This window comes from Notothenia rossii (assembly GCF_949606895.1).
Source record: "Notothenia rossii genome assembly, chromosome: 7".
In the NCBI taxonomy this organism is placed as follows: domain Eukaryota; kingdom Metazoa; phylum Chordata; class Actinopteri; order Perciformes; family Nototheniidae; genus Notothenia; species Notothenia rossii.
Genome location: NC_136905.1, coordinates 82,638,036 through 82,662,186, shown reverse-complemented (window position 1 = coordinate 82,662,186; position 24,151 = coordinate 82,638,036). Strand labels below are relative to the sequence as shown.

General features: G+C 42.3%; 3 protein-coding genes and 2 long non-coding RNA genes across 6 annotated transcripts; 1 reads left to right on the top strand and 4 right to left on the bottom strand.

Moving 5' to 3' along the window:
- Positions 1-7: 7 nt before the first annotated feature.
- On the bottom strand, positions 8-3,844 carry LOC307045994 (amino acid transporter heavy chain SLC3A2-like). The gene is made up of 3 exons (XM_079692081.1): positions 3,295-3,844; positions 2,366-2,556; positions 8-525 (listed from the first exon to the last, which is right to left on the bottom strand). The coding sequence occupies exons 1-3, from the start codon at positions 3,651-3,653 to the stop codon at positions 314-316; spliced, it is 762 nt and encodes a 253-aa protein (XP_079548207.1). The 5' UTR covers positions 3,654-3,844; the 3' UTR covers positions 8-313.
- A 556-nt stretch (positions 3,845-4,400) lies between these two features.
- LOC307046945 lies at positions 4,401-7,954 on the bottom strand. Of its 2 annotated transcripts, none has more exons than XR_013810291.1 (3): positions 7,820-7,954; positions 5,650-5,710; positions 4,401-5,192 (listed from the first exon to the last, which is right to left on the bottom strand). It is a non-coding gene; the product is annotated as an uncharacterized lncRNA (long non-coding RNA). The 2 variants fall into 2 exon arrangements; XR_013810292.1 differs by lacking the exon at positions 7,820-7,954 and adding an exon at positions 6,496-7,076.
- Positions 6,525-18,656, top strand: heatr4 (HEAT repeat containing 4). Its single transcript, XM_079693616.1, has 11 exons — positions 6,525-6,615; positions 7,849-8,331; positions 8,503-8,571; positions 9,641-9,834; positions 10,262-10,366; positions 10,456-10,574; positions 11,235-11,418; positions 13,664-13,733; positions 17,671-17,860; positions 17,937-18,012; positions 18,448-18,656. The coding sequence occupies exons 2-11, from the start codon at positions 7,854-7,856 to the stop codon at positions 18,592-18,594; spliced, it is 1,632 nt and encodes a 543-aa protein (XP_079549742.1). The 5' UTR covers positions 6,525-6,615; positions 7,849-7,853; the 3' UTR covers positions 18,595-18,656.
- Positions 11,267-19,789, bottom strand: LOC307046951. The gene is made up of 3 exons (XR_013810299.1): positions 19,536-19,789; positions 17,641-17,869; positions 11,267-11,403 (listed from the first exon to the last, which is right to left on the bottom strand). It is a non-coding gene; the product is annotated as an uncharacterized lncRNA (long non-coding RNA).
- A 564-nt stretch (positions 19,790-20,353) lies between these two features.
- On the bottom strand, positions 20,354-24,137 carry LOC307046944 (lysozyme C-like). Its single transcript, XM_079693623.1, has 4 exons — positions 23,859-24,137; positions 22,648-22,809; positions 20,565-20,643; positions 20,354-20,472 (listed from the first exon to the last, which is right to left on the bottom strand). Exons 1-4 carry the CDS (start codon positions 23,983-23,985, stop codon positions 20,406-20,408), a joined length of 435 nt encoding a protein of 144 aa, XP_079549749.1. The 5' UTR covers positions 23,986-24,137; the 3' UTR covers positions 20,354-20,405.
- Between the last annotated feature and the right edge of the window lie 14 nt (positions 24,138-24,151).

Genomic DNA, 24,151 nt, shown 5'->3' with positions numbered 1-24,151 from the left:
ATAGTTCTCACCCCTCTTTACAGCCTGACCCCTGATAGTTCTCACCCCTCTTTACAGCCTGACCCCTGATAGTTCTCACCCCTCTTTACAGTCTGACCCCTGATAGTTCTCACCCCTCTTTACAGCCTGACCCCTGATAGTTCTCACCCCTCTTTACAGCCTGACCCCTGATAGTTCTCACCCCTCTTTACAGCCTGACCCCTGATAGTTCTCACCCCTCTTTACAGCCTGACCCCTGATAGTTCTCACCCCTCTTTACAGTCTGACCCCTGATAGTTCTCACCCCTCTTTACAGCCTGACCCCTGATAGTTCTCACCCCTCTTTACAGTCTGACCCCTGATAGTTCTCACCCTTCTTGTGCGCGGCCTGCACGAGGCTCTTGAACTGCTCCAGGCTCCCGGCCTCAGAGGAAACCTCTTCGAACCTCAGACTCATGGCATCGTCAGCCGGAGCGACGTGGACCGGCCCGAGCACCAGCCCCCGGACCTTCAGCTGAGACAGACTGCTGATCTTCTGCTCCACGCCTGAGGGGGGGTGGGGGGGGGGGTGGGGAGACAAATGTCTTATTATCTTATATTAAAGGTCACCTATTATATAAAATCCTCTTCTTCATGTCTCTTCTACATCAACATGTGTCCCCTCTTCTTCATGTCTCTTCTACATCAACATGTGTCCCCTCTTCTTCATGTCTCTTCTACATCAACATGTGTCCCCTCTTCTTCATGTCTCTTCTACATCAACATGTGTCCCCTCTTCTTCATGTCTCTTCTACATCAACATGTATCCCCTCTTCTTCATGTCTCTTCTACATCAACATGTGTCCCCTCTTCTTCATGTCTCTTCTACATCAACATGTATCCCCTCTTCTTCATGTCTCTTCTACATCAACATGTGTCCCCTCTTCTTCATGTCTCTTCTACATCAAAATGTATCCCCTCTTCTTCATGTCTCTTCTACATCAACATGTGTCCCCTCTTCTTCATGTCTCATCTACATCAACATGTGTCCCCTCTTCTTCATGTCTCTTCTACATCAACATGTGTCCCCTCTTCTTCATGTCTCTTCTACATCAACATGTGTCCCCTCTTCTTCATGTCTCATCTACATCAACATGTGTCCCCTCTTCTTCATGTCTCTTCTACATCAACATGTATCCCCTCTTCTTCATGTCTCTTCTACATCAACATGTGTCCCCTCTTCTTCATGTCTCTTCTACATCAACATGTGTCCCCTCTTCTTCATGTCTCTTCTACATCAACATGTGTCCCCTCTTCTTCATGTCTCATCTACATCAACATGTGTCCCCTCTTCTTCATGTCTCTTCTACATCAACATGTGTCCTCTCTTCTTCATGTCTCTTCTACATCAACATGTGTCCCCTCTTCTCCATGTCTCTTCTACATCAACATGTGTCCCCTCTTCTTCATGTCTCTTCTACATCAACATGTGTCCCCTCTTCTTCATGTCTCTTCTACATCAACATGTGTCCCCTCTTCTCCATGTCTCTTCTACATCAACATGTGTCCCCTCTTCTTCATGTCTCTTCTACATCAACATGTGTCCCCTCTTCTTCATGTCTCTTCTACATCAACATGTGTCCCCTCTTCTTCATGTCTCTTCTACATCAACATGTGTCCCCTCTTCTTCATGTCTCTTCTACATCAACATGTGTCCTCTCTTCTTCATGTCTCTTCTACATCAACATGTGTCCCCTCTTCTCCATGTCTCTTCTACATCAACATGTGTCCTCTCTTCTTCATGTCTCTTCTACATCAACATGTGTCCCCTCTTCTCCATGTCTCTTCTACATCAACATGTGTCCCCTCTTCTCCATGTCTCTTCTACATCAACATGTGTCCCCTCTGTGGAAAGAGACTCTGAAAGTTTCAGGAACAAAGATTCTCTCTCTTTTTGATCCATTTCTATAAAAACCTGTCTGAAAATGAGCTGATCAGATTTTGGCCACTTTATGATGTCATAACGATGTTTTGTCTTGTGTAACCATTAGCCAATCAGCAACCAAGGTACCCCCCCCCCCCCCCTTATCACCTGAATCTCCTCCTAGAGCTCCATTGAGTTCTTTGTAACCAAATGTCTCTCAGAGGGGCGTGGGGAGGGGCTCCTTATTTTCATCTAAAGTAACAGACAGAGAATCAGCACTTTGGAAACAGGGCTGAAACAGAGGGGATTATGGGTAATGCTGCAATGATCTGTTTGGTGTTTCAGCCAATCAGAGACAGACTCTGGATATATCTGAGACCTGGGATATATTGATGAAAAACAGTATCATAGGGGACCTTTAGGGGACTTTGAAAACCAAACTGTCTCAGTGTCTCCCAGAATGAACCTCTCGCTCCTCCTCACCCTTCAGGTCCCGGGTGTCGCTGAAGGCCTGGATGTCTCCCACCTGGTACAGCGGACCCTCGTTCCACCAGTTGATGGCGGGCAGGTCTCTGCAGCGCGGCGCCTGCAGCACGATGAGCACGGCTCCACCCAGCATGCCCAGCCAGCCCAGCCAGAAGACCACCAGCAGCGCCCAGCGGGTCCGCACCCAGCTGAGGATCCAAAGGAGCATCAGAACCATCACACACACACACACACACACACACACACACACACACACACACACACACACACACACACACACACACACACACACACACACACACACACAATGTATACATCACTTCAGGGGACATTACATTGACTTACATGCATTTCCTGGAGACTTATCCTAACCTTAACCATAACCAACACATGCCTAACCCTAACCAAGTCTTCACCCTAAAATGAATGATTCCCCTTATGGGGACCTCCATTTTGTCCCCATAAGGGAGGCGAGTCCCCACACGTGACTGTACTGTAAACAGATTTAGGTCCCCACAAGTATAGTAATGCTAGGCCACACACACACACACACACACACACACACACACACACACACACACACACACACACACACACACACACACACACACACACACACACACACACACACACACACACACACACACACACACACACACACACACACACCTCCCCTCCAATAACAGGTATTCTAATAGTAAAGCCTCAAAATAAGACGAGATAAAGGATTCAGACTTTCACTTAGTTAATGCCGCCATATTAACCAACATATGAATATATAATAAAACATACTGTATACATCAGTTTTTTACGATATAAATGTTTGTATGGATGGTAGAGGTGTGTTTAAGGCTGCTTTATTGTCCAACTCTGCCTGTATGTAGGCCAACTGATTCATTCATTGTGTGTGTGAGGGGCCTGCTCACCCCGGAGTGCCAGCCACCCTCATCAGCTCTTCTTTAGTCAGCCCGGTGAACTTCACCTCCTCCGGCTCCTCCTCGGGGATCTTCAGCTTCACGGAGCCGTTCTTCTCACCCGCGGCTCCCGGTTCTGCTCCCCCGGCAGAAGGTGCCTCCACGGCCTGGTGTCCCTCTCCTTCTCCCCCGGTCATCGGTAGCTTCTCCTGCTCCTCCTGGTCCAGATCCGCTTCACTCACATCGGCCTCCGTCGCATCAGCATCCGCGGCGACCGGAGCGCAATCCTCAGCCTCCTCCTTCTCTTTCGGCTCAGCATCATCTTTGGTCTCCACCTCCTTCAGATCCACGTTCGTCTCCTCGGTGGTCATACCGGCGACAGTCCGTTAATTTACCGTTAATTAATCTAACGTAAGAACCCGGTGAATCCCAGTGCTGCACGTTGAGAGGTGGTCGTGATGTATGTCTGTCTGTAACACTGCAGACAGGTGCTGCGTTCAATGCTGTGGGGAATATGGGAACTCGTGTTGACCGCACACTTTTAAGATATCAGCTTGAAGGCGAAACTAATTAATGGTTTCGAAAATAGAAAATAGAGTCCTAGCTTTACCTTTCCGAGTAGATGTGTACACGATTTTTTTTAAGCAACACACTTAAATAAATACATGTAAGAAATAACAAGATTAAGTGAAGTTTGCGAGCAGAAACGTGAACCTCAACCTTTGAGTCTAAAGGAGACACTTAGATCTACACCCGAGGACACTGAAGTCCATATTTGATCAGGTCTTGTTATAGTTTTAAGAGATAAAGAGATTGAAGGGAAAGTTTTGAACACAGTAACGGCCGCGAGAGGCTCCACTCTGCAGCTGCAATACCACCAGCGGCCAGGGCGGCGCTGTGTCGCCTAAACCAAATCTTTGAAAAATCATATAAAATCATTAAAATATGATAAAATATGGCAATATAGAACGCTTCACGAATTTGCGTGTTATCCTTGCGCATATTTATAATTTTGATGATGAGAGGATACACACACATATATATATATATATATATATATAAATTATAACATGCATCATAATACAGCTCTGTACTACAAACCTTTCTTAAATCAAATCCGTTTTATTGATTCAGATGTTATCTCACAGCACTTTACAGATACTACACTCTTTGTAGTTTATTACAATCATCATTTACCAAAAGCCCCTGTTTTAGAGTCATATGTGTCAGTCAGTGCTGGCTGAGACAGCTCTGCCACAGCTGGGAATCGAACCCTGGACCTTCTGCTCCGCGGACCCACTTTCCTCTCCTTGCCCCCCTGCTTTCACAGAGAAGAATGGGCAGTAGCCATTTCTGTAGCCATGCTAATCTTCTCTGTATCGTTCCAATTTTATTATATGTGCTACCGTAGTAACACAGTAATAACCTGTATCTGAGGGTTAATATAGGTCTCTGAGCATGAAGACCCTTGTCTTGAGGTAGCAGAACACATACAGCTGAAAAAGAGCAAAACACTGGCTTTAAATGGCTTTAAAAGGGCAGAAAACACAGCATGCGGAGGTCTGAATGCTAATGCTGTGAGTCTGGTACCTTAAAAGAATCCTCGGGACCGGGTCTGACCCACGTTAGGTCCAGTCTGACCTGTTGTGGAACTGCTAGGGCTAATGGGAACTTTATGCAGAGCGCTTTTATGTCACACAGCCAGATCTCCTCACCCCTCCTCCTCCTCCATTCATTCCACAGAGGCAGACGGGGGTGGGGGAGGCACACGGACACCCACATGTCTTCTGTTCTTCCACTCAGACGGTCACGGCAGCAACAACCTCCTCTGATCCACACAGACGGAGGATTTCAGCTCCAGGCGTCAGGCATTGGACTCCTGAAGCTGCTGAGCTGCTGCTAGATCAAGCCTGAGCGGAAAGAGAGACACAGTTTGGGAGAATTCACAACCAGAAAGTTTAAACAAGCCTGAAAACAGAAGCTGTGTGTAAAGAAATCAAGCAGGAGTAGAAGAAGAAGAAGGAACAATGTGGAGGATACAGCTGAAGCTTCATGTATTGGATCATGTTGTAGCACAGCTTCATTCTTTTAGAGGCTTTAGAAGGGAATAGGAAGAGGTCTTTGGTCTGCATGGCAACATCTGCCTTGAATGGAGTACACTGAAACACATACAGACAGGAAATATGTACACATTTACAGTTTAACTAACAAGGTTCCTGAAAACATTCCCAAAACATGTTTGTACAACTGATCTGACTTTTATTTAAGTGAATAAACCCTAAAATGTTATAGTTTGGTTCCTGCTTTCTGCTACTTCCTGTTTACAATAATAAATAAAAAAATGCCAATGCAGTTTCACAAACTCACCACCAGGTGTCAGCCTGAGACCAGTGTCTGGGCAGAAAGGAGATGCTGTCTCTGGTGTGGTCTGAAGAACATGCAACAAAAAACACAAAATACTGTATAAAACAAAAGAAGCAACCTAAGATATTCAAATGTAGTTAATTATGCATTGTTTCAACAGTAATACATCCACAAAACATGCAGTAATACTGTGTGGTCGGAAATCGCCAAACCAAAGTCCATTAATAAAATCTCACTTTTTACATTTGTTTCTCTTTTTTATAAAAAGTTCTCAACGCCACACATACTAAAACAGTGCTTTCTTAATCCAGAGTGTAAACTGCATAATTCGGCATTGAATAAACACACCAACGAGCTTTATTTCATTAACTACTGTTATCCTTAATTTAGAATTTCCCAATTTGGGATTAATAAAGTAGGCGATATAGCCTATCTATCTATAAAGTATATATCATGTAAAATACACAGCGTATGGGGGACACGAATGCGAGCAAAACAGTGTGTATATTTATACTATGGACTACTATAGTGTAAATGCATATTATAAATTCGAATTGTACTGGGTTAAATTGTTTCTTTATTAGTAGTGATATAGCCGTAAGCACTTGGAGGGCTCAAGCTAAATCACCCCCAATCACAGCCCGATAAATAAGAGTAAATAGTGTATAATTGTATTAGATATGCATGTTTATTTATATATATATATATATATATTTACTGTCAATCTGATATTTTAATGGTAACTGTTGTGTATTCTACTCAGCCATTGCAGCTGTTGCTATAACGACTTTGGTCTGTCCCGTAGTAACCAGGTAAATCTGGTTTGTATTTCGTTAGTTTCTTGGTTACCTGGGATTGTTTTTGTTCTACTTGAAGGCCTCAGTTGTTTCTGATATATTCTCCCCTGACACTCATCACTGTCAGTCAGAACTGACTGAAATCTTCAAAAATAAACTCTCCTCGGGGAAGGTAGGGATGAAGCGAAGTTTCAAAATGGCGACTCGTTTAAAAAGTAAGGACTTAAACAAAAACAAGGAAAACGTGTATTTAAGTTTTCCGGAAGTTGGTTTGCAGTCTTTGCTCGAATCAACTAAAGCAGGAAGATGTATCCTCTGGGAAACAGTGCTCTTTACTTAAGTATAAATATAAATACTTTGGTCTTAAAATACTCCACAAAGTATTTAAGTCCGGATTTAAAAAAATACGACTTAACTAAAAGTAAAAATCAGGATAAATTAAAGTAGGCCTACAATCCGACCCATTTCAGAATAACAAACTACAGAAGTATTATCAGCTAAATGTACAATATGTAAAAGTACTCGTTATGCAATTTTATTTTCACAATATTATATTGTTATGGTTATTATTTCTCCCTGTTTTGATACGTGGAATAGCTTTTAGTATTGTAATGTGTCAATGTTTGATGCAAGTACAATTTTGAGGAACAACTTTACTTGAGTATTTGTACGCTACTTTCTACTTCTACTACCCCACTACAGTTCTGAGGTAAATGGTGTACTTTTACTCCACTACGTGTATTTAATACCTTTAGTTACTTCTCAGATGTGGATGAATGATGTGAAATATAATCAAGTGTTAAATCAGACTTTAGTTACACCTGGAGTAAATCCACCAGCTACCCTGCAGTATACAAAGTCATTCAGACTAGCTGCACCTTTACCAGCTTTGAGAACACTTTCATGATCAATCATTATAAAACATATCATATATATTATTCTGAAATGGACCAATCTGCACAATGACTACTTTTACTGTCGCTACTTTCACTATATTTTGATGATAACAGTTTTCTACTTTTACTTGAAGAAAATTTTGAATGCAGGACTTTTACTGTAACAGAGTATTCCTACACTCTGGTACTTCTACTTTTACTCAAGTACAAGATCTGAGTACTTCTACTTTGACTCAAGTACAAGATCTGAGTACTTCTACTTTTACTCAAGTACAAGATCTGAGTACTTCTACTTTTACTCAAGTACAAGATCTGAATACTTCTACTTTTACTCAAGTACAAGATCTGAGTACTTCTACTTTTACTCAAGTACAAGATCTGAGTACTTCTACTTTTGCTCAAGTACAAGATCTGAAACAATCATCATTACATCCTTATTTCCCTAGTAATCAGCACACAGTGATCATCTAAAGATCATACCATGTTCCGTCTCTGTGGATCTGGATCAGGTGTAATGGATTCCTGTCGTGGCTCCATCCAGCTGAAGAGATCTCAGCGTCTCTTCCAGAAACTGATCACTGAAGCTGCCACTGGCCTCAGTTTCTCCCCGGACACACTGGAAGACCTAACATCAGGCAAAACCTCCTACAACCAGGCCGACTTCCAGCAGCTATTCAAGCCCAGTGGAGTCCTGAAACCGAGGAAAACAAAAGAGAGGAATCTGTGTCGACCGGCTCCGAGGCCTCCAGGGAGATTCACAGGTTTACTTCCTTTAGAGAAGTCTGGGGATCAGGCACTTCTTCAGCAGCAGACGGTATATATGGTGCAGGAGTCCCAGAGTAGAACCAGGCCGACAGCAGCTAAAAAGGACAAACCTGCTCACATGGCGACACATAGAAACCAGGACCAGAACTTCTTGAATCAGATGTTAAAATACCAAAAGAACCTGCAGAGGCTGAGTGGCTCAGAGAAGATGGCCACACACCCCAACAGTAAGTATAGGCAACAGGGAATTAATGATGTGTTAATAACATAAGATAAATGGACCTCATCCCTCAAGAGCTTTCAAAGTGTTTCCTTAAGAAAGGTTGTAATAAAAGACTATGACAGATTACGTATGTCCGTTACGTTGTTGTTCAAAAGGAGATATATTTTTTCCACAGAGAGCCTGAAAACAGACCTGAGTGTCCCAGAGGACCGCAACTCCACGGCTGTTAGCAGACCACCAACAGGTTCAACACTGCATAAAGACTGTGTGACTGTTTTCTGCCTGAACACAACTCTCCATTAATGCAGCCGACGTACCTTTTACTCAAATGTCCACGACAATACTGTGCACTCTTGCTCCAAATGGCCGTGCTCGTATCCAGGTGTTAGAGTGCGAGGTAGTGGAAATGCTTCACCCATCTTTATTTACAGTCTATGTTTTTGTATACATCAAATAGTGCAATGTTAGAGCCAGGGCTACTGACTCACAACAACTTGCATCACTTTATAAATACTTTGAAGTAGGGATGTCCCGATCACCTTTTTTTGCTCCCGATCCGATTCCGATCATTTGAGTTTGACAATTTGCCGATACCGATTTTTCCCGATCTGATCTTTATGCAATGCATTAAGAGAAAAAAAAGAAAAAAAGTATTCAAGTTGTCCGTTAAGGTTATTTTTTTAATTTAAATTGGATATTCTATCCAACATGGATATCGCTTCTTTCTTTCACAGCAGCATTGGATCAGTTGTGCAGCATTGGATCAAAACAAAATAAAGCTTTCAGTACTCGTTAGCTTACTGCTACAATTAGACACTGCGCCTACTCTGTTGCCAGATTTGAGAGAAATAAGCAGGTCTATGAAAACAAGCCCCAAAGAAGCAACACATACATGATGTTGTGTCATTTGAAACCAAAACTAAGGCCTCAGGATGACTTTAAGACTTGAACATGGTCATTTTTGTTTTGTAACATTGAATAGTACAAAAAAAAAAAAAACAGATCCCCGATTTTTTTCTCCCGATTCCGATCTTTTGAAAATCACGTGATCGGCTCCGATCCCCGATCACGTGATCGAATCATCTCTAGTTTGAAGTTAATATCAGGATATTTTTGTTAACTAGATTATTTGGTCAAGATTGTGTGGTTTATGTCACATTTCGGTACAGAAAGATTCATGCGATGTTCATTTGCCTCACAAACTGTTTCAGCTGATATATTGTAATAAGTTGTCCTTCACTGCATTTATCTCTCAGTACTGACTTGGTTTAAGCACATTGGGCTTCCTTTAACCACCTGGTCTTGTGTCTCAGATGCTGCAGGTGCTGACGGCTGGCTGGCTGCACAGTGTTCAGCTCACGGTGGAGATCAGCATCACAGAGTCATCCAGAGACTGATAGCACGACTCTGTGAGGCTGATCAGCCGGAGGATCAGCAGGAGGATCCGGATCCACCCCTCGATGCCCAGCTGGTGGTTCCTCTGCTCAGCTCCCTCAGCAGCCAGACGGTCAGACACACAGAGTTAAAGTCAGTGTGTTTAGCTGCTCTCAGAGAAACCAGGTTATAATCTGAGACCACGTGCACAGCAGAGACCTACGTGTTGCTATTTGAAAACCTGTTGCATGAAATCACAGCATAGAACTCCTGATTTCTTTGATCCAACAGAAACCAGATTGCTTTTTTACATGACATAAGAAATCCACTGTCTGAACATCAGCATGTAAACACACTGATGTGTTGGTGTATCTCTTAGCTGGCTGTCTGAATAGTAAAGCTTTGTGTGCAGCTGATGGTTTAATTACACACTTAGAACATTATGTTATATTAAACACTTTGGTGTGTTCTGAGGACATGATTGGTTAAACAAGTTAAAAACAAAGAAACTGTTTATCTTCCACTGAGTCCTCTAACCCGTCCCCCGTTGTTTCTTCCAGACTCTTGTCCGCTCACTGTTGGCGGAGCAGCTGAACAGCTCTGAGTGGAGAACCAGACTGGTGTCCTGCAACACGCTCTGCTGCCTCAAAGGGCCCATTAACAAGGTCAGAGGATAAGAAAGAAATCAGCTCGCTGCTGCCTCCTCCTCCTCCTCCCAGGCTCTGGCTGTCACTCTGTCTCTGCTGTGTTACAGGACGTGGTGCAGAAGCTGCTCCACCTGATGTTGAACGACCACAGCAACCCGGTCCGCCGCGCTGCCGCGGAGACGCTGATGAAGCTGGGGAGGACTCAGCAGGTTCACGCTGAGCTAAGGTGCTGTGGTAAACGCTCATCAGCACCGCAGGCCTACGTATAACAAGAGGCAGCGGGCATGGAGACACAAATCAATCAGAAAAGAGAAACAACATTAAAGAGGCAGAATAATCTGAACGAGACACAAAAGGAACACAAAGAGGTGCATAAAACAAGCAGAGTGCAAAATCTGAATTTCTTTATTAGTCCCACGGAGGGGAGATGTGCGTTGTTACAGCAGGAAAAAGAGCCACAGACGGCTTAATGTTACATATGTTAAATATGTGACATGCATTAAAAAAAAGTACTAAAAAAAATATAATAAAAAAATAAAAAGTTACATAGTTTTAAAAAATACATATCCTTTAACAGTTCTTAGGATTTAGCAGCCAGGTATATATTACACAGTTATTAACGGCATCTATATATATTACACATCTAGCACATATTGCACATAGGTGGTTGGTATTTAACAGCAGCAAGTTACAACATACAAACCTTGTAACAGTTCTAAGGATTTAGCAGCCAGGTCTATTATTAAATAGAGAGAAGAAGAACCCACATTAGTAACACATCAATGGCTAACAACTAGCAGCAGCAAGAGACATAAGTAACATATCACAGTGTTGAGACATTAATAATATACATGTGTATGTATTGCACATTGATGATTTGTTGCAGGTCGAAGCTGGAGGAGGGTCGGGGTCTCCGGGGCCGGATGGAGGCTCTGGATGTGATCTGCCATCTGAAGATAAAGACAGAGACGCTGCTGGAGCCTGTGATTCGCTGCCTGAGTGATGAGTTCACTGCCCTCAGGAAACAAGCCTGTCTGACGGCTGCATCTATGCAGCTGAGGGAGGAGAGGGTAAGAGAGGAGGACGAGTATTTATTATATTAAGGCTCTCTGAGATAACCAATGGGAGCAGCTGAACACTAAGTGAGACTGCATAGGGGAGACCGGGGAGGGCGGGACCTTAAATGAGAACAGTTCATATTAACCTTAAAGGTCCTCTATTATCATACTGTCTTTCATCAATATATCACAGGTCTCAGATGTATCCAGAGCCTGTCTCTGATTGGCTGAAACACCAAACAGATCATTGCAGCATTACCCATAATCCCCTCTGTTTCAGCCCTGTTTCCAAAGTGCTGATTCTCTGTCTGTTACTTTAGATGAAAATAAGGAGCCCCTCCCCACGCCCCTCTGAGACATTTGGTTACAGAGAACTCAATGGTGCTCTAGGAGGAGATTCAGGTGATAAGGTGGGGGGGGGGTTACCTTGGTTGCTGATTGGCTAATGGTTACACAAGACAAAACATCGTTATGACATCATAAAGTGGCCAACATCTGATCAGTTCATTTTCAGACAGGTTTTTATAGAAATGGATCAAAAAGAGAGAGAATCTTTGTTACTGAAACTTTAAGAGTCTCTTTCCACAGAGGGGACACATGTTGATGTAGAAGAGACATGAAGAAGAGGGGACACATGTTGATGTAGAAGAGACATGAAGAAGAGGGGACACATGTTGATGTAGAAGAGACATGGAGAAGAGGGGACACATGTTGATGTAGAAGAGACAGGAAGAAGAGGGGACACATGTTGATGTAGAAGAGACATGAAGAAGAGGGGACACATGTTGATGTAGAAGAGACATGAAGAAGAGGGGACGCATGTTGATGTAGGAGAGACATGAAGAAGAGGGGACACATGTTGATGTAGAAGAGACATGAAGAAGAGGGGACACATGTTGATGTAGAAGAGACATGAAGAAGAGAGGACACATGTTGATGTAGAAGAGACATGAAGAAGAGGGGACACATGTTGATTTAGAAGAGACATGAAGAAGAGGGGACACATGTTTATGTAGAAGAGACATGAAGAAGAGGGGACACATGTTGATGTAGAAGAGACATGGAGAAGAGGGGACACATGTTGATGTAGAAGAGACATGAGGAAGAGGGGACACATGTTGATGTAGAAGAGACATGAAGAAGAGGAGACACATGTTGATGTAGAAGAGGCATGAAGAAGAGGGGAGACATGTTGATGTAGAAGAGACATGAAGAAGAGGGGACACATGTTGATGTAGAAGAGACATGAAGAAGAGGGGACACATGTTGATGTAGAAGAGACATGAAGAAGAGGGGACACATGTTGATGTAGAAGAGACATGAAGAAGAGGGGACACATGTTGATGTAGAAGAGACATGAAGAAGAGGGGACACATGTTGATGTAGAAGAGACATGAAGAAGAGGAGACACATGTTGATGTAGAAGAGACATGAAGAAGAGGGGACACATGTTGATGTAGAAGAGACATGAAGAAGAGGGGACACATGTTGATGTAGAAGAGACATGGAGAAGAGGGGACACATGTTGATGTAGAAGAGACATGAAGAAGAGGGGACACATGTTGATGTAGAAGAGACATGAAGAAGAGGGGACACATGTTGATGTAGAAGAGACATGAAGAAGAGGGGACACATGTTGATGTAGAAGAGACATGAAGAAGAGGGGACACATGTTGATGTAGAAGAGACATGAGGAAGAGGATGTTGCATAATAGGTAACCTTTAAGGCTATCTGAGACAACCAACGGGAGGAGCTGAACACTAAGTGAGACAGGAAAGACCGGGGAGGGCGGGACCTTAAATGAGACAGGTGGAAACTAACAGTCTATATTAACCTTAAATATAAAGTCTGCCCAGATGATAACTCAAGCTTCCTCTCTTTTATACAGGCCAGGTTAAACTGTTCAATGACAACATACGGTGCTGCTAAATGAGAAATACCAGAAGTTTACGACTGCAGTTCAAACTACCAAACAGAACTACAGGCGATGTTATGAAATCATGAAATACTTAATGACTTGATAAAGGTTTGTTCTCTTGACAAAGTGGCTGATGAGACTCAGAAATGTAACAACAAAATAATTGTCAATTAAATAACCTGTGAGCATCTATTGAGTCAGCGACTGCATCTCTGCAGCTGAAGGAGGAGATGGTAAGAGAGGAGGAGGAGTATGTATTATAATCTCTGGTGTGATATCAGCCGGAGTGTGTGTGGAGAATATGAAAAATAAAATTGAAATATGTTTTTGGTTTATAGGTGGTGAGTTGTCTGCTGCAGCTGGTGGAACACGATGCAGCTCCAGAGGTTCGACTGTCAGCCATCAGAGGTAACACAAAGAGACAGGAGGAATCACATTATTGTTTAACTGAGAAGGTGTCAATGATCTAATAAGCTGACTCTTATAACACAGCAGAGATGGCAAAAGTACACACATCCTTTACTCAAGTAGAAGTACAGATACTCGTGTTTAAAAATACTCTGGTAAAAGTAGAAGTACTGACTAAACTTCTTTACTCAAGTCAAAGTAAAGAGGCTTTGAAATGTACTTAAAGGTAGGGTATGTAATTTTGGAGAAACCAGCTCGAGTGCACTAGAATTTGAAAATACACAGCCAGAAAAAATCTGCTCCTTCCTTACAGAGCCCCTCCTCCAACACACACGAACGCAATGATTGGTCGTGCTTTTTACAGCGCTACGGCTTCCACAGATGATATTTTGTATGGATTTATTGTCAAAGCATTTAATATATTAATTGCTATCAGGATGTTAAGAGCATTCCATGGAATATAACAAAGTGTATCTGAAGGGAATTACCTACCCCACCTTTAAGTAAAAAGTACCCATAACTAGCAGCTGTTTTAAAGAGTACCTGACCTCCCTTTATATTAATAGAACAATAATGTCATTGTTAGCTAATGAATGTTTCCATGGTGAACAACGGCAACATGACAACTTTTTCATTGGTCCCTCTTCTTTAGAGAAGACCAGGAAATGATGGATACACGGATCGTGTTCAAATCAATAGGCACGCAATGACTCTAAATAATAATGATCACGCCACCAAACACACATTCAGACTAAAGGAACCAGCCTGTTTGGAAAATGAGAGAAGTAGATAGTACAGGTATTTGAGTTCAACATGTGAGAAGTAGAAAGTACAGGTATTTGAGTTCAACATGTGAGAAGTAGAAAGTACAGGTATTTGAGTTCAACATGTAAGAAGTAGAAAGTACAGGTATTTGTGTTCAACATGTAAGAAGTAGAAAGTACAGGTATTTGTGTTCAACATGTAAGAAGTAGAAAGTACAGGTATTTGAGTTCAACATGTGAGAAGTAGAAAGTACAGGTATTTGAGTTCAACATGTAAGAAGTAGAAAGTACAGGTATTTGTGTTCAACATGTAAGAAGTAGAAAGTACAGGTATTTGTGTTCAACATGTAAGAAGTAGAAAGTACAGGTATTTGGGTTCAACATGTAAGAAGTAGAAAGTACAGGTATTTGGGTTCAACATGTAAGAAGTAGAAAGTACAGGTATTTGAGTTCAACATGTAAGAAGTAGAAAGTACAGGTATTTGGGTTCAACATGTAAGAAGTAGAAAGTACAGGTATTTGGGTTCAACATGTGAGAAGTAGAAAGTACAGGTATTTGTGTTCAACATGTGAGAAGTAGAAAGTACAGGTATTTGGGTTCAACATGTGAGAAGTAGAAAGTACAGGTATTTGGGTTCAACATGTAAGAAGTAGAAAGTACAGGTATTTGTGTTCAACATGTAAGAAGTAGAAAGTACAGGTATTTGAGTTCAACATGTAAGAAGTAGAAAGTACAGGTATTTGAGTTCAACATGTAAGAAGTAGAAAGTACAGGTATTTGAGTTCAACATGTAAGAAGTAGAAAGTACAGGTATTTGGGTTCAACATGTAAGAAGTAGAAAGTACAGGTATTTGTGTTCAACATGTGAGAAGTAGAAAGTACAGGTATTTGGGTTCAACATGTGAGAAGTAGAAAGTACAGGTATTTGGGTTCAACATGTAAGAAGTAGAAAGTACAGGTATTTGTGTTCAACATGTAAGAAGTAGAAAGTACAGGTATTTGTGTTCAACATGTAAGAAGTAGAAAGTACAGGTATTTGAGTTCAACATGTGAGAAGTAGAAAGTACAGGTATTTGTGTTCAACATGTAAGAAGTAGAAAGTACAGGTATTTGAGTTCAACATGTAAGAAGTAGAAAGTACAGGTATTTGGGTTCAACATGTAAGAAGTAGAAAGTACAGGTATTTGGGTTCAACATGTAAGAAGTAGAAAGTACAGGTATTTGTGTTCAACATGTAAGAAGTAGAAAGTACAGGTATTTGAGTTCAACATGTAAGAAGTAGAAAGTACAGGTATTTGAGTTCAACATGTAAGAAGTAGAAAGTACAGGTATTTGAGTTCAACATGTAAGAAGTACAAAGTACAGGTATTTGGGTTCAACATGTAAGAAGTAGAAAGTACAGGTATTTGTGTTCAACATGTAAGAAGTAGAAAGTACAGGTATTTGAGTTCAACATGTAAGAAGTAGAAAGTACAGGTATTTGAGTTCAACATGTAAGAAGTAGAAAGTACAGGTATTTGTGTTCAACATGTAAGAAGTCAAAGTAAAAAGTCGGCAGAAAAATAAGTAGTGTTGTAAAGTACTGATAACAGAAAGAGCATCTTGCAGGTTTTGTTTTTTCTACATTTATGCTCAAACTTGCTCAAAAATTACAATTAAAAAAGTGAATGCAGGATTTGATATGTTTTACGAGACATAAGGGCAGGAATTCAGAGGGAAAGGAGCAATTTTGAGCTCTGCTCTTAAAAACGGCTTTTTTTAAGGTAAAACGTCAAACGCGTCATATTAATGTACATCACAAAGGGGAAACATCTCCGCTCTCTGAGCGCGGGTATAGTAGAGTTGCGTTGAGTTGAGCGGTTGTGTTTTAAGGAGCTGGTATTTTTTGGTAGTTTTACATTGCATTTCACCATTTTGTGCAGGTTGCACAAATATACCAGCCTGTCGGGACATCGAGTCCAGTTTCCCTCACGGGAAAAGGATCGGAGCTAGCGTTCTTTTCTGGGTGCGTTGTGCATCCACCTCCCTGCAGCACATACTCTCCACAGCTTTATCAGGAAACCGTATTACTTCTCTCTCCTCCCCCCCCCCTTCGCTGCTCTCTCTCTCTCCCCTCCGGTACATGGCACGGTAAGACGTAGTGTGGAGTTGCATTAGGTAAGGCTGTGGTGGCTGTACTGCTCCAGCCGTCTCCTTTGTGTTTGTTTGTTTCCCCCTGTCTGTGTTGTTTGTGTGTGCGTGGTGGCTGTCACTCCTGGCTCCCGGCTCAACCTCCACTCACCTGCTGCAATCAGCTGTTCACCCTGCCCGACTACACACCTGCTTTCCATCAAGCCATTTACAACGGCATATCAACGGAGGCTCCACAACCTTTCTCCGCCAGATCGTCAAGTATCAGCCGTATCTCGCGTCTCCCCTCCGGTACACAGCACCGTAGTGTGGAGTTGCATTAGGTAACGCGAGATACGGCTGATACTTGCGCATTAGTTTCTGTTATGGATCAGTATCAACAGTCCTGCCAGTAACGTTACTATATTATCAATGCTACAGCTAACTTTACAATGTTGTGATGTGACGTTAGCTAACATTAACTGTAGCTAACGCCGGTCACTCACCAAGATAGCTGCCCAGTTCTCCACTGGTTCTCCTCACACCAAAGCTCCATTTCTCTCCGATGGCCGTTATTTCTTCTAATCCTTGGCTGCTCCTGGTCTCTTGGACGCCTAGCAGGCTAAGGTTGTGGTCCGTCATATGCATTCGAATATTCATGTTCAACTTCTTCTGTGTTCTGTGTCGAAACTAGCATTGGGATCCATGTTTATTAATACGTTACACCGGCCGCTCTCCCCCTTGTGTCCCCCGTGTTACGTCACACGCGGGAGGTCACGTGCCGAGGCTTTTTTATGCGGAAGTGAACATTTCTTAAAAAAACAAATCCAGATGTCACTGTAGTGTATTTTTTTGGAAAATCTAGTGTATTCATCATTTTCCTACACATTTATTCACAGGTGTCTTTAACCTGGAAGTTGCTCTTTAAGTACAGTAACAAAGTATTTGTACTCCACTACTTCCCACCTCTGTACCACAGGTTGGTTTACAGGACACTTAACATGAGTAAAAGTGACACAAGTGAACTAATAACCTTGTGTTGTTGTTGTTGTTGCTGTTGCAGCGATGGGTGCGTTGGGTTTATCCTCCCCAGACGTACAGGAGGCTCTGATGCACTGCGTGGAGACTGAGAGGGAGGCCGAGCTGCGGGTGGAGGCCTGCAGGATGCTGCAGAGCTCTGGGGTTTCCTCAGACCAGCTGCAGGGCTTCCTGCTGCAGCGCGTCGACTTAGAGTGCAATCCACTGGTTCAGAGGTGAAGGAGCTGTGATTAGAGGAGATACATGTGATCATATCTGAAGAGAATATACTGAGGAGCTGTGTTCATGCAGGACGATGAAGGAAGTGCTGCAGCTCTGTGACGGCAGCCGGCAGGAGTACGAACATTCACAATACATCAGCCTGCAGGTAGACATCTTTGTATTTAAGATAAGAAGTACTTTATTGATCCCAATTTGGAAATGTTTGTGTTGCAGCAGCATAAAAAGACAAGGCATTGTACAATACAAATTAAAAGACTAGAAATAAACAAGAAAGTAGAAAATATACATGTTGAATTTACAAATGAACAACAACAAGATATAAAGCAATTTATTATATACACATAAGTAAGTGAGGGATGGAATATTAAATATTTATATATAAATATAAAATGTACAGTGTGTTTTTAAGTCCAAGAGAAACTATGGAGCAGAGAGTTCTCTGCCAGCCGATGGTGATTTGTTCAAATAAAGGAAACTCCCACTTGAGGGAACAAAGGGATTTTAGGCTTTGCAGACCATTTACATGCACACAAACCTATTACACTAAATAAACTAAAGGATGATGTGTTCTCTGTGTCAGGTGAAGCGACTGTGTGACTGGAGAGTGATCACAGAGAAGCTGGAGCTGCTGGAGAAGCTGACGGCTGAAGGAGAAAGCCTCAAACCCCGCATGTTAGTCCGGCTGCTGAGTCAGCAATACGTGATCGAGCACAAAAAGGCAGATTAGTATTGATCACTGAAGCTGATCGTGTGTCTGTTTTCATTTAATAAAGGTTCTGTTTCCATCGCGCTGATTTTTGTTTTGTATGTTCACTTTAAAATGAAATCCAAATCCACAGGCAATGGTCTATAATGTTTTTAAACTTCGCCAAAAAATTGTGCAAGATAGAGCCAGACAGGGCCGGACTGGGACAATAACTCAGGCCGGGAATTATACACCCAGCCAGGCCGCTACCAGCTTTTTGTGCCATTTTGTTGGATTTATTTGTCAATATTTACAGCGTTGCCGCCCTTAGTGATAGCCCTCTAAATCTACTACCCAAAATAAACATATGGAGATGGGTTACTATTTAAAAAAAAATGCAAATCTATTTAGGAACCTATTCATGTGAACATATTTTAAGTGGGGGCGGACCTCAAATCCTATAGGGGGGTCTGGGGGCTTGCTCCCCCAGTAAGATTTAGTTTTAAATGTTGAACTTAAATGCATCAATCTGGTGCACTTTGAGGGGGAAATAAAGAGACTACACCCATATGAAACAGAACTGTATACATTTAAATAATCATAACATCATAAGAACATGGCCATAACCAATAACATACCATTTCCAATATGAAAAACATTGAAACTTGTTTATTTATTTGTTTTTGGTTCATTTATAGTTGTGAGTGTGTCTGTGCTCCTGAACCAGCCTCTCCTGTCTCCCCCTCTCCCTCCTCTCCCCCCTGCTCCTCTTTGAGGCAGAAGCAAAGACTAGCTCTCAACAAGTTTTAAAAGTGTATCTTACCTTTTTTCACGTTTTTTTATTATTATTCATGCATATTTTACTAATCACTCCCCCTTCAAATGGAAATATGTGTTTACACAAAGGGTGACCAAACCGTTTGAGACCCACAGAGAACTTAGACTAAGTTAACTATCTAAACACTCAGAGTCCTTTACCTCACCTGAGCTGTAGTTATCAGTCTCTCAGTCTGACAGCAGAGGACTCTCCTCCACCCTGTTGACAGCTCATTATATCCGTTAGCGCAGCTAGCTAGCACCAGATGCTAACAACAACAATACACGTAACCGGTGCGCGCGCTTTCTCTCTCGCTCGCTCGCGAAACACACTAACACACACCCTCCCGAGCTTGAATGACACACAGAGACCAATCGAGGGCTTTAGTGTATGATCTGTCTCTGTGAGGCAGAGTCAGACCCACATTTGCGCAGCGTTGCGTTCACCATACATAAAAAAAAGAATCCTCAGGCCAGCAGGCCACTTAGCAGTCCAGGCCATCGGCAAACCTCCCGGTCCTCCCGATGGCCAGTCCGGGCCTGGAGCCAGAGCAACTTCACTTCTACAAACTGTCTGAGTAGTAGTACAGACATGTAGATGACGTGATGGGTTGACAGCATGTCGAGGATAGCATCGTATGTACAGTGGGGCAAAAAAGTATTTAGTCAGCCACCAATTGTGAAAGTTCTCCCACTGAAAAAGATGAGAGGCCTGTAATTTTCATCCTAGGTAGCCTATACCTCAACTATGAGAGACAAAATGAGAAAAGAAAATCCAGAAAATCACATTGTCTTATTTTTAAAGACTTTATTTGCAAATTGTGGTCACCTACAAACTACTACAAAGGTGTTCAGTTATTATGCTCCAAATATCTGGAACAAACTCCCAGAAACCTGCAGGTCTCTAAATCTCTAAAAACAAGTCATGAAATATTTGTCCTCAAATATCTCCTTGTTGTTCAAACAATCATTTAACAAATTACAATTGTTTTTAAAACATTTATTATGTCCATGACAGCATCCTGGTCGCATGTGGATTAGAGCCCACATCCTGCCACATATTCGCTCAGGTCACGGTTCTCACAGTGGCTGCGCCAGGCCACCCTGAAACAGACACAGAGATATTACCCATCTCTTCATACTGTATATGACGGTTTGTGTAGAAAACACCTGGCAGTCACCTGATCCATTCTTACCAGGCTCTGATGCCATTGGGGTCCCTAACAACGCGCTTGGCACAAGTGATCGCCACACCGACATCATTGGTCAGAAGATCTGTGAAAAAACAAGGCAACCTGGATTTGAAGGGTCATTAAAAAAGTAAACATGAATGCATGTACAACAGTCTTTGTTAAGGGACTGTGTTTAAACAGCGCGTTCATCCAAAGCACTTTTTAATGTGCCTCTCATTCTTTCATCCACAAAGAATCATGTTTCCTCAACACCTGCTAGATCAAATATTAACATTTTAATATCATTTTTACTACAAAAACTGAACTGTATTATCTCATGTTTGATTTGTGCCATTCTAGCTAAGGAAAACATTCACTTTAAATAAATATACAAATGGCAAATGGGATTGTAAGGATGATGTTTGCTTTTGAGAGCTTGTTTACACACCGGTACAACTTCCCCCAACATATTTGGTAAGCAGGATAGTCTGAGGAGTGAAAACACAAAGTCCTCGCTGTTGCTTTTTTAATCTCAACACAGCAATCATCCTTTCTATCAACTCAGATGTCCTGTCATGGTGGCTTGTCAACAAGAGAACAATGCCCAGAAATATTTAAGTTGAAAAACAATCCCTCTCATTGCCACTGGACATGTTGCATAAACTCACGCAGAGAGTGGTGTTTTCTTACAGCTAATTGGAATATTTGAGAAATCTTGTTTGCATTTGTTGGAGTTTTTTTTATTACCCATTTGTGCCTGGTCAAGGTCCCTTTCAGAGGTGGGGTCGTTACTCAAAAAAAGTAATATAGTACATATTACTCAAAGAAAAGTAATATATTACTTTACTTCGTTACTCTCTACATAAACTAACGCGTTCCTTTACTCGCAGGGCCGCCCCTCCCTGCAGGCAGATCACGCAGACTGCGGAGGGAGCTTCATTTTGCGGAGGGAGCTTCATCTGAAGCGCGAATGCGGCGCACCTTCAGTGTAACTCGTTACTTTACTCGGCATCCTCACTCTGGATTCGGAGGTCCTCCTTAGCTATTAGCTTCACGTTAGCATGTGTTCTTTGCAGGTGCTTGTTGAGGTTTGACGTTGTGTTTGCAGCAGTGGATAAGCTTCTGGCCTGGACACAGTTTGCACCTCACCGTCACATTCCTGTCGTTTCGGACGAACTCAAAATAATGGGCATACCTCCACCAACCCTCGACAGTTATCGCTGCTGACTCAGCCATGTTTATGCACTGCATGTGGACGCGCAAGTCGCGCAAATGTTACGTAAATATAAACCTGCGGCGGAAATCCCTCTTGTCTGTCAAAGCGAGAATCTAGTAATTCTGTATGTTAGTAGGCTAACTGTAGTGTGATTACTGATTTTATAAAAGTAACGAAGTTACTTTGTAACGCGTTACACCCAACTCTGGTCCCTTTAAGAGTCAGGATTATATCATCAGTTTGGTGTGTCATGTGACCATTAAATAGGAAATAGGCCAAGGTTGCAGATGAACGGTCCAAAAATCAGCTCCTGTCGTCTTTTCCTATCCACTAGTCCTCTGTGTGAAACGTCCCGGGGGTTATGGAGTTAAGGAATAGTGGTTAGGAGAATTCAAAGGACTTAGGAAAAGATGACCAGGCTTCAAGAGAATCCGACTGCACTGACACTATTCAAAGTATTTATGAGGCACCAGTGGATGTTCTTAATGTGTGTCTACTGTGGGGAAACTACAGTTTTCTGTACAGAGGATGGTGCTGCTATGCAGGCTTTATGAACATGGACAACAGAAAACATATATTTTAAAATACAGTCATTTGATTTAGTGTTAACATTTGAAAACCTGTATTGATTATTGCAGTTTAATAGCTTGGTGGTGATCAGGACAAAAATGGAACTGGTGGCAACACTGGGATGACAACATGGAAAGTAATAGCAAATGCTGTGTAGTTAAAGTGTGTGTGTGTGTGTGTGTGTGTGTGTGTGTGTGTGTGTGTGTGTGTGTGTGTGTGTGTGTGTGTGTGTGTGTGTGTGTGTGTGTGTGTGTGTGTGTGTGTGTGTGTGTGTGTGTGTGTGTGTGTGTGTGTGTGTGTGTGTGTGTGTCCATCACTGACCGCTGCAATTGATGTTGCAAGCGTTCCTGGAGCGGGGGGTTAGGCCGTCCTCACACCACCAGCGGCTGTTGATCTGAAAGATGCCGTAGTCCGTGGATCCGTCGGTGTTATGGTTGGTGCTGGTGGTAGTCCAACTGGACTCCCACTTGCTCAGACAAACCCCTGCAGAGGAAACACAAAAGACCCATTGAAAGTTCAACGTGGGGCATCGGAACCCAGACACAAGCCTGGTCAGGCAGCTCAGCCTTAGCCATCAAAACGTATTTGTGAACAGCAAGCCAATTCCACTGCAGCTTTTCCACTAATGAGGATTATTACTGTATGAATACAGAATGAATAGAAACCAATGGCTTCCTTTAAATGTATTAATACAACAACACATTGAAAGACACTGAACTACAGCGCTGGCTTGAACATGTAAGTAGAAGCTGAAGGAACAGGAATATTAGGGATATTAGGATAACAGAGAACAGGTTTGGGTTTCAACTAAGTAGGAACAAGAAAAGAGGTTACACATGCATAAAAAAGCAGCAGCAGATTTTAACTGCAACCAAATGACTTAATAACATAAAATACATGCAATATGTGTAAGATTGTTAGGTCTGCAGTTGGAATGAGATGGTATGGAACAGGTTGAGTGTTAATATCCAGTCTGTCCAGTCTGTGTCAGTGTGGAAACATCAAAGGTTTCCACGGAGATGGTGAGCGGTCAGTGAGGGGGGAGACTGTCTCATTGACTTTCCATTGAAAAGTACAACTGACATTTACAGTATGCTTCCTGTTCCAAAAATGAACATTGGAGTCTATGGATAGGTGTCTGGAGTTTCAGAGCCCTCAAGAGGCAGATGTTAACATTTGTTGCTTTGAAAATGGTGTTGTTCAAATGAACTGAGCTACCATACCAGAAAGGAAGTCACAGGAGTGAAAGGTATGGAATGTTTGGCAGGTTTAAGATTTTTTTCAAAGAGATTTTGAAGCACTCCTCAACTCTTAAGTGTGACATCGTGACTCTCAAGCTCTACAAGACCCACGAAACAACATCATGTTAAGATCAGCAAAAGGTTTTTCCTTTTGTTTGAATAGAGTTTAAACATTGAAAGAGGGCCAAAAAAAGTGTCTTTTGTGAATGCTGAGCAGTACATGTAAATGAGTATTGATTCTGAGACTACATGCAGACTCACAGTTCTTATTATACTAAAGCTTATACTCACAGTCAGCCAGGCTGTTGCCATAGTAGCCGTCCATCCCATGAGCCTTTAGCACTCGGGCCCATTCACAGCGCTCGTAGACCTTAGCGCTGGCCAAAGCCACCAGGAGCAGAAACACTAGACTTCTCATGTTTGACTGGCCAGCTGCTGCTAATGTCTGTTACAGTCAAGACTCTGGGCTGGAACGCTGTTGCTGCTTTATTTCACAATTATTCCTTGTTTGGCTTGAATTTTGTCCAACTTCAACAAAACAGTTGAAATCCTGATTTTGGAGTTGGACTGTGAGCAGCTGTTTG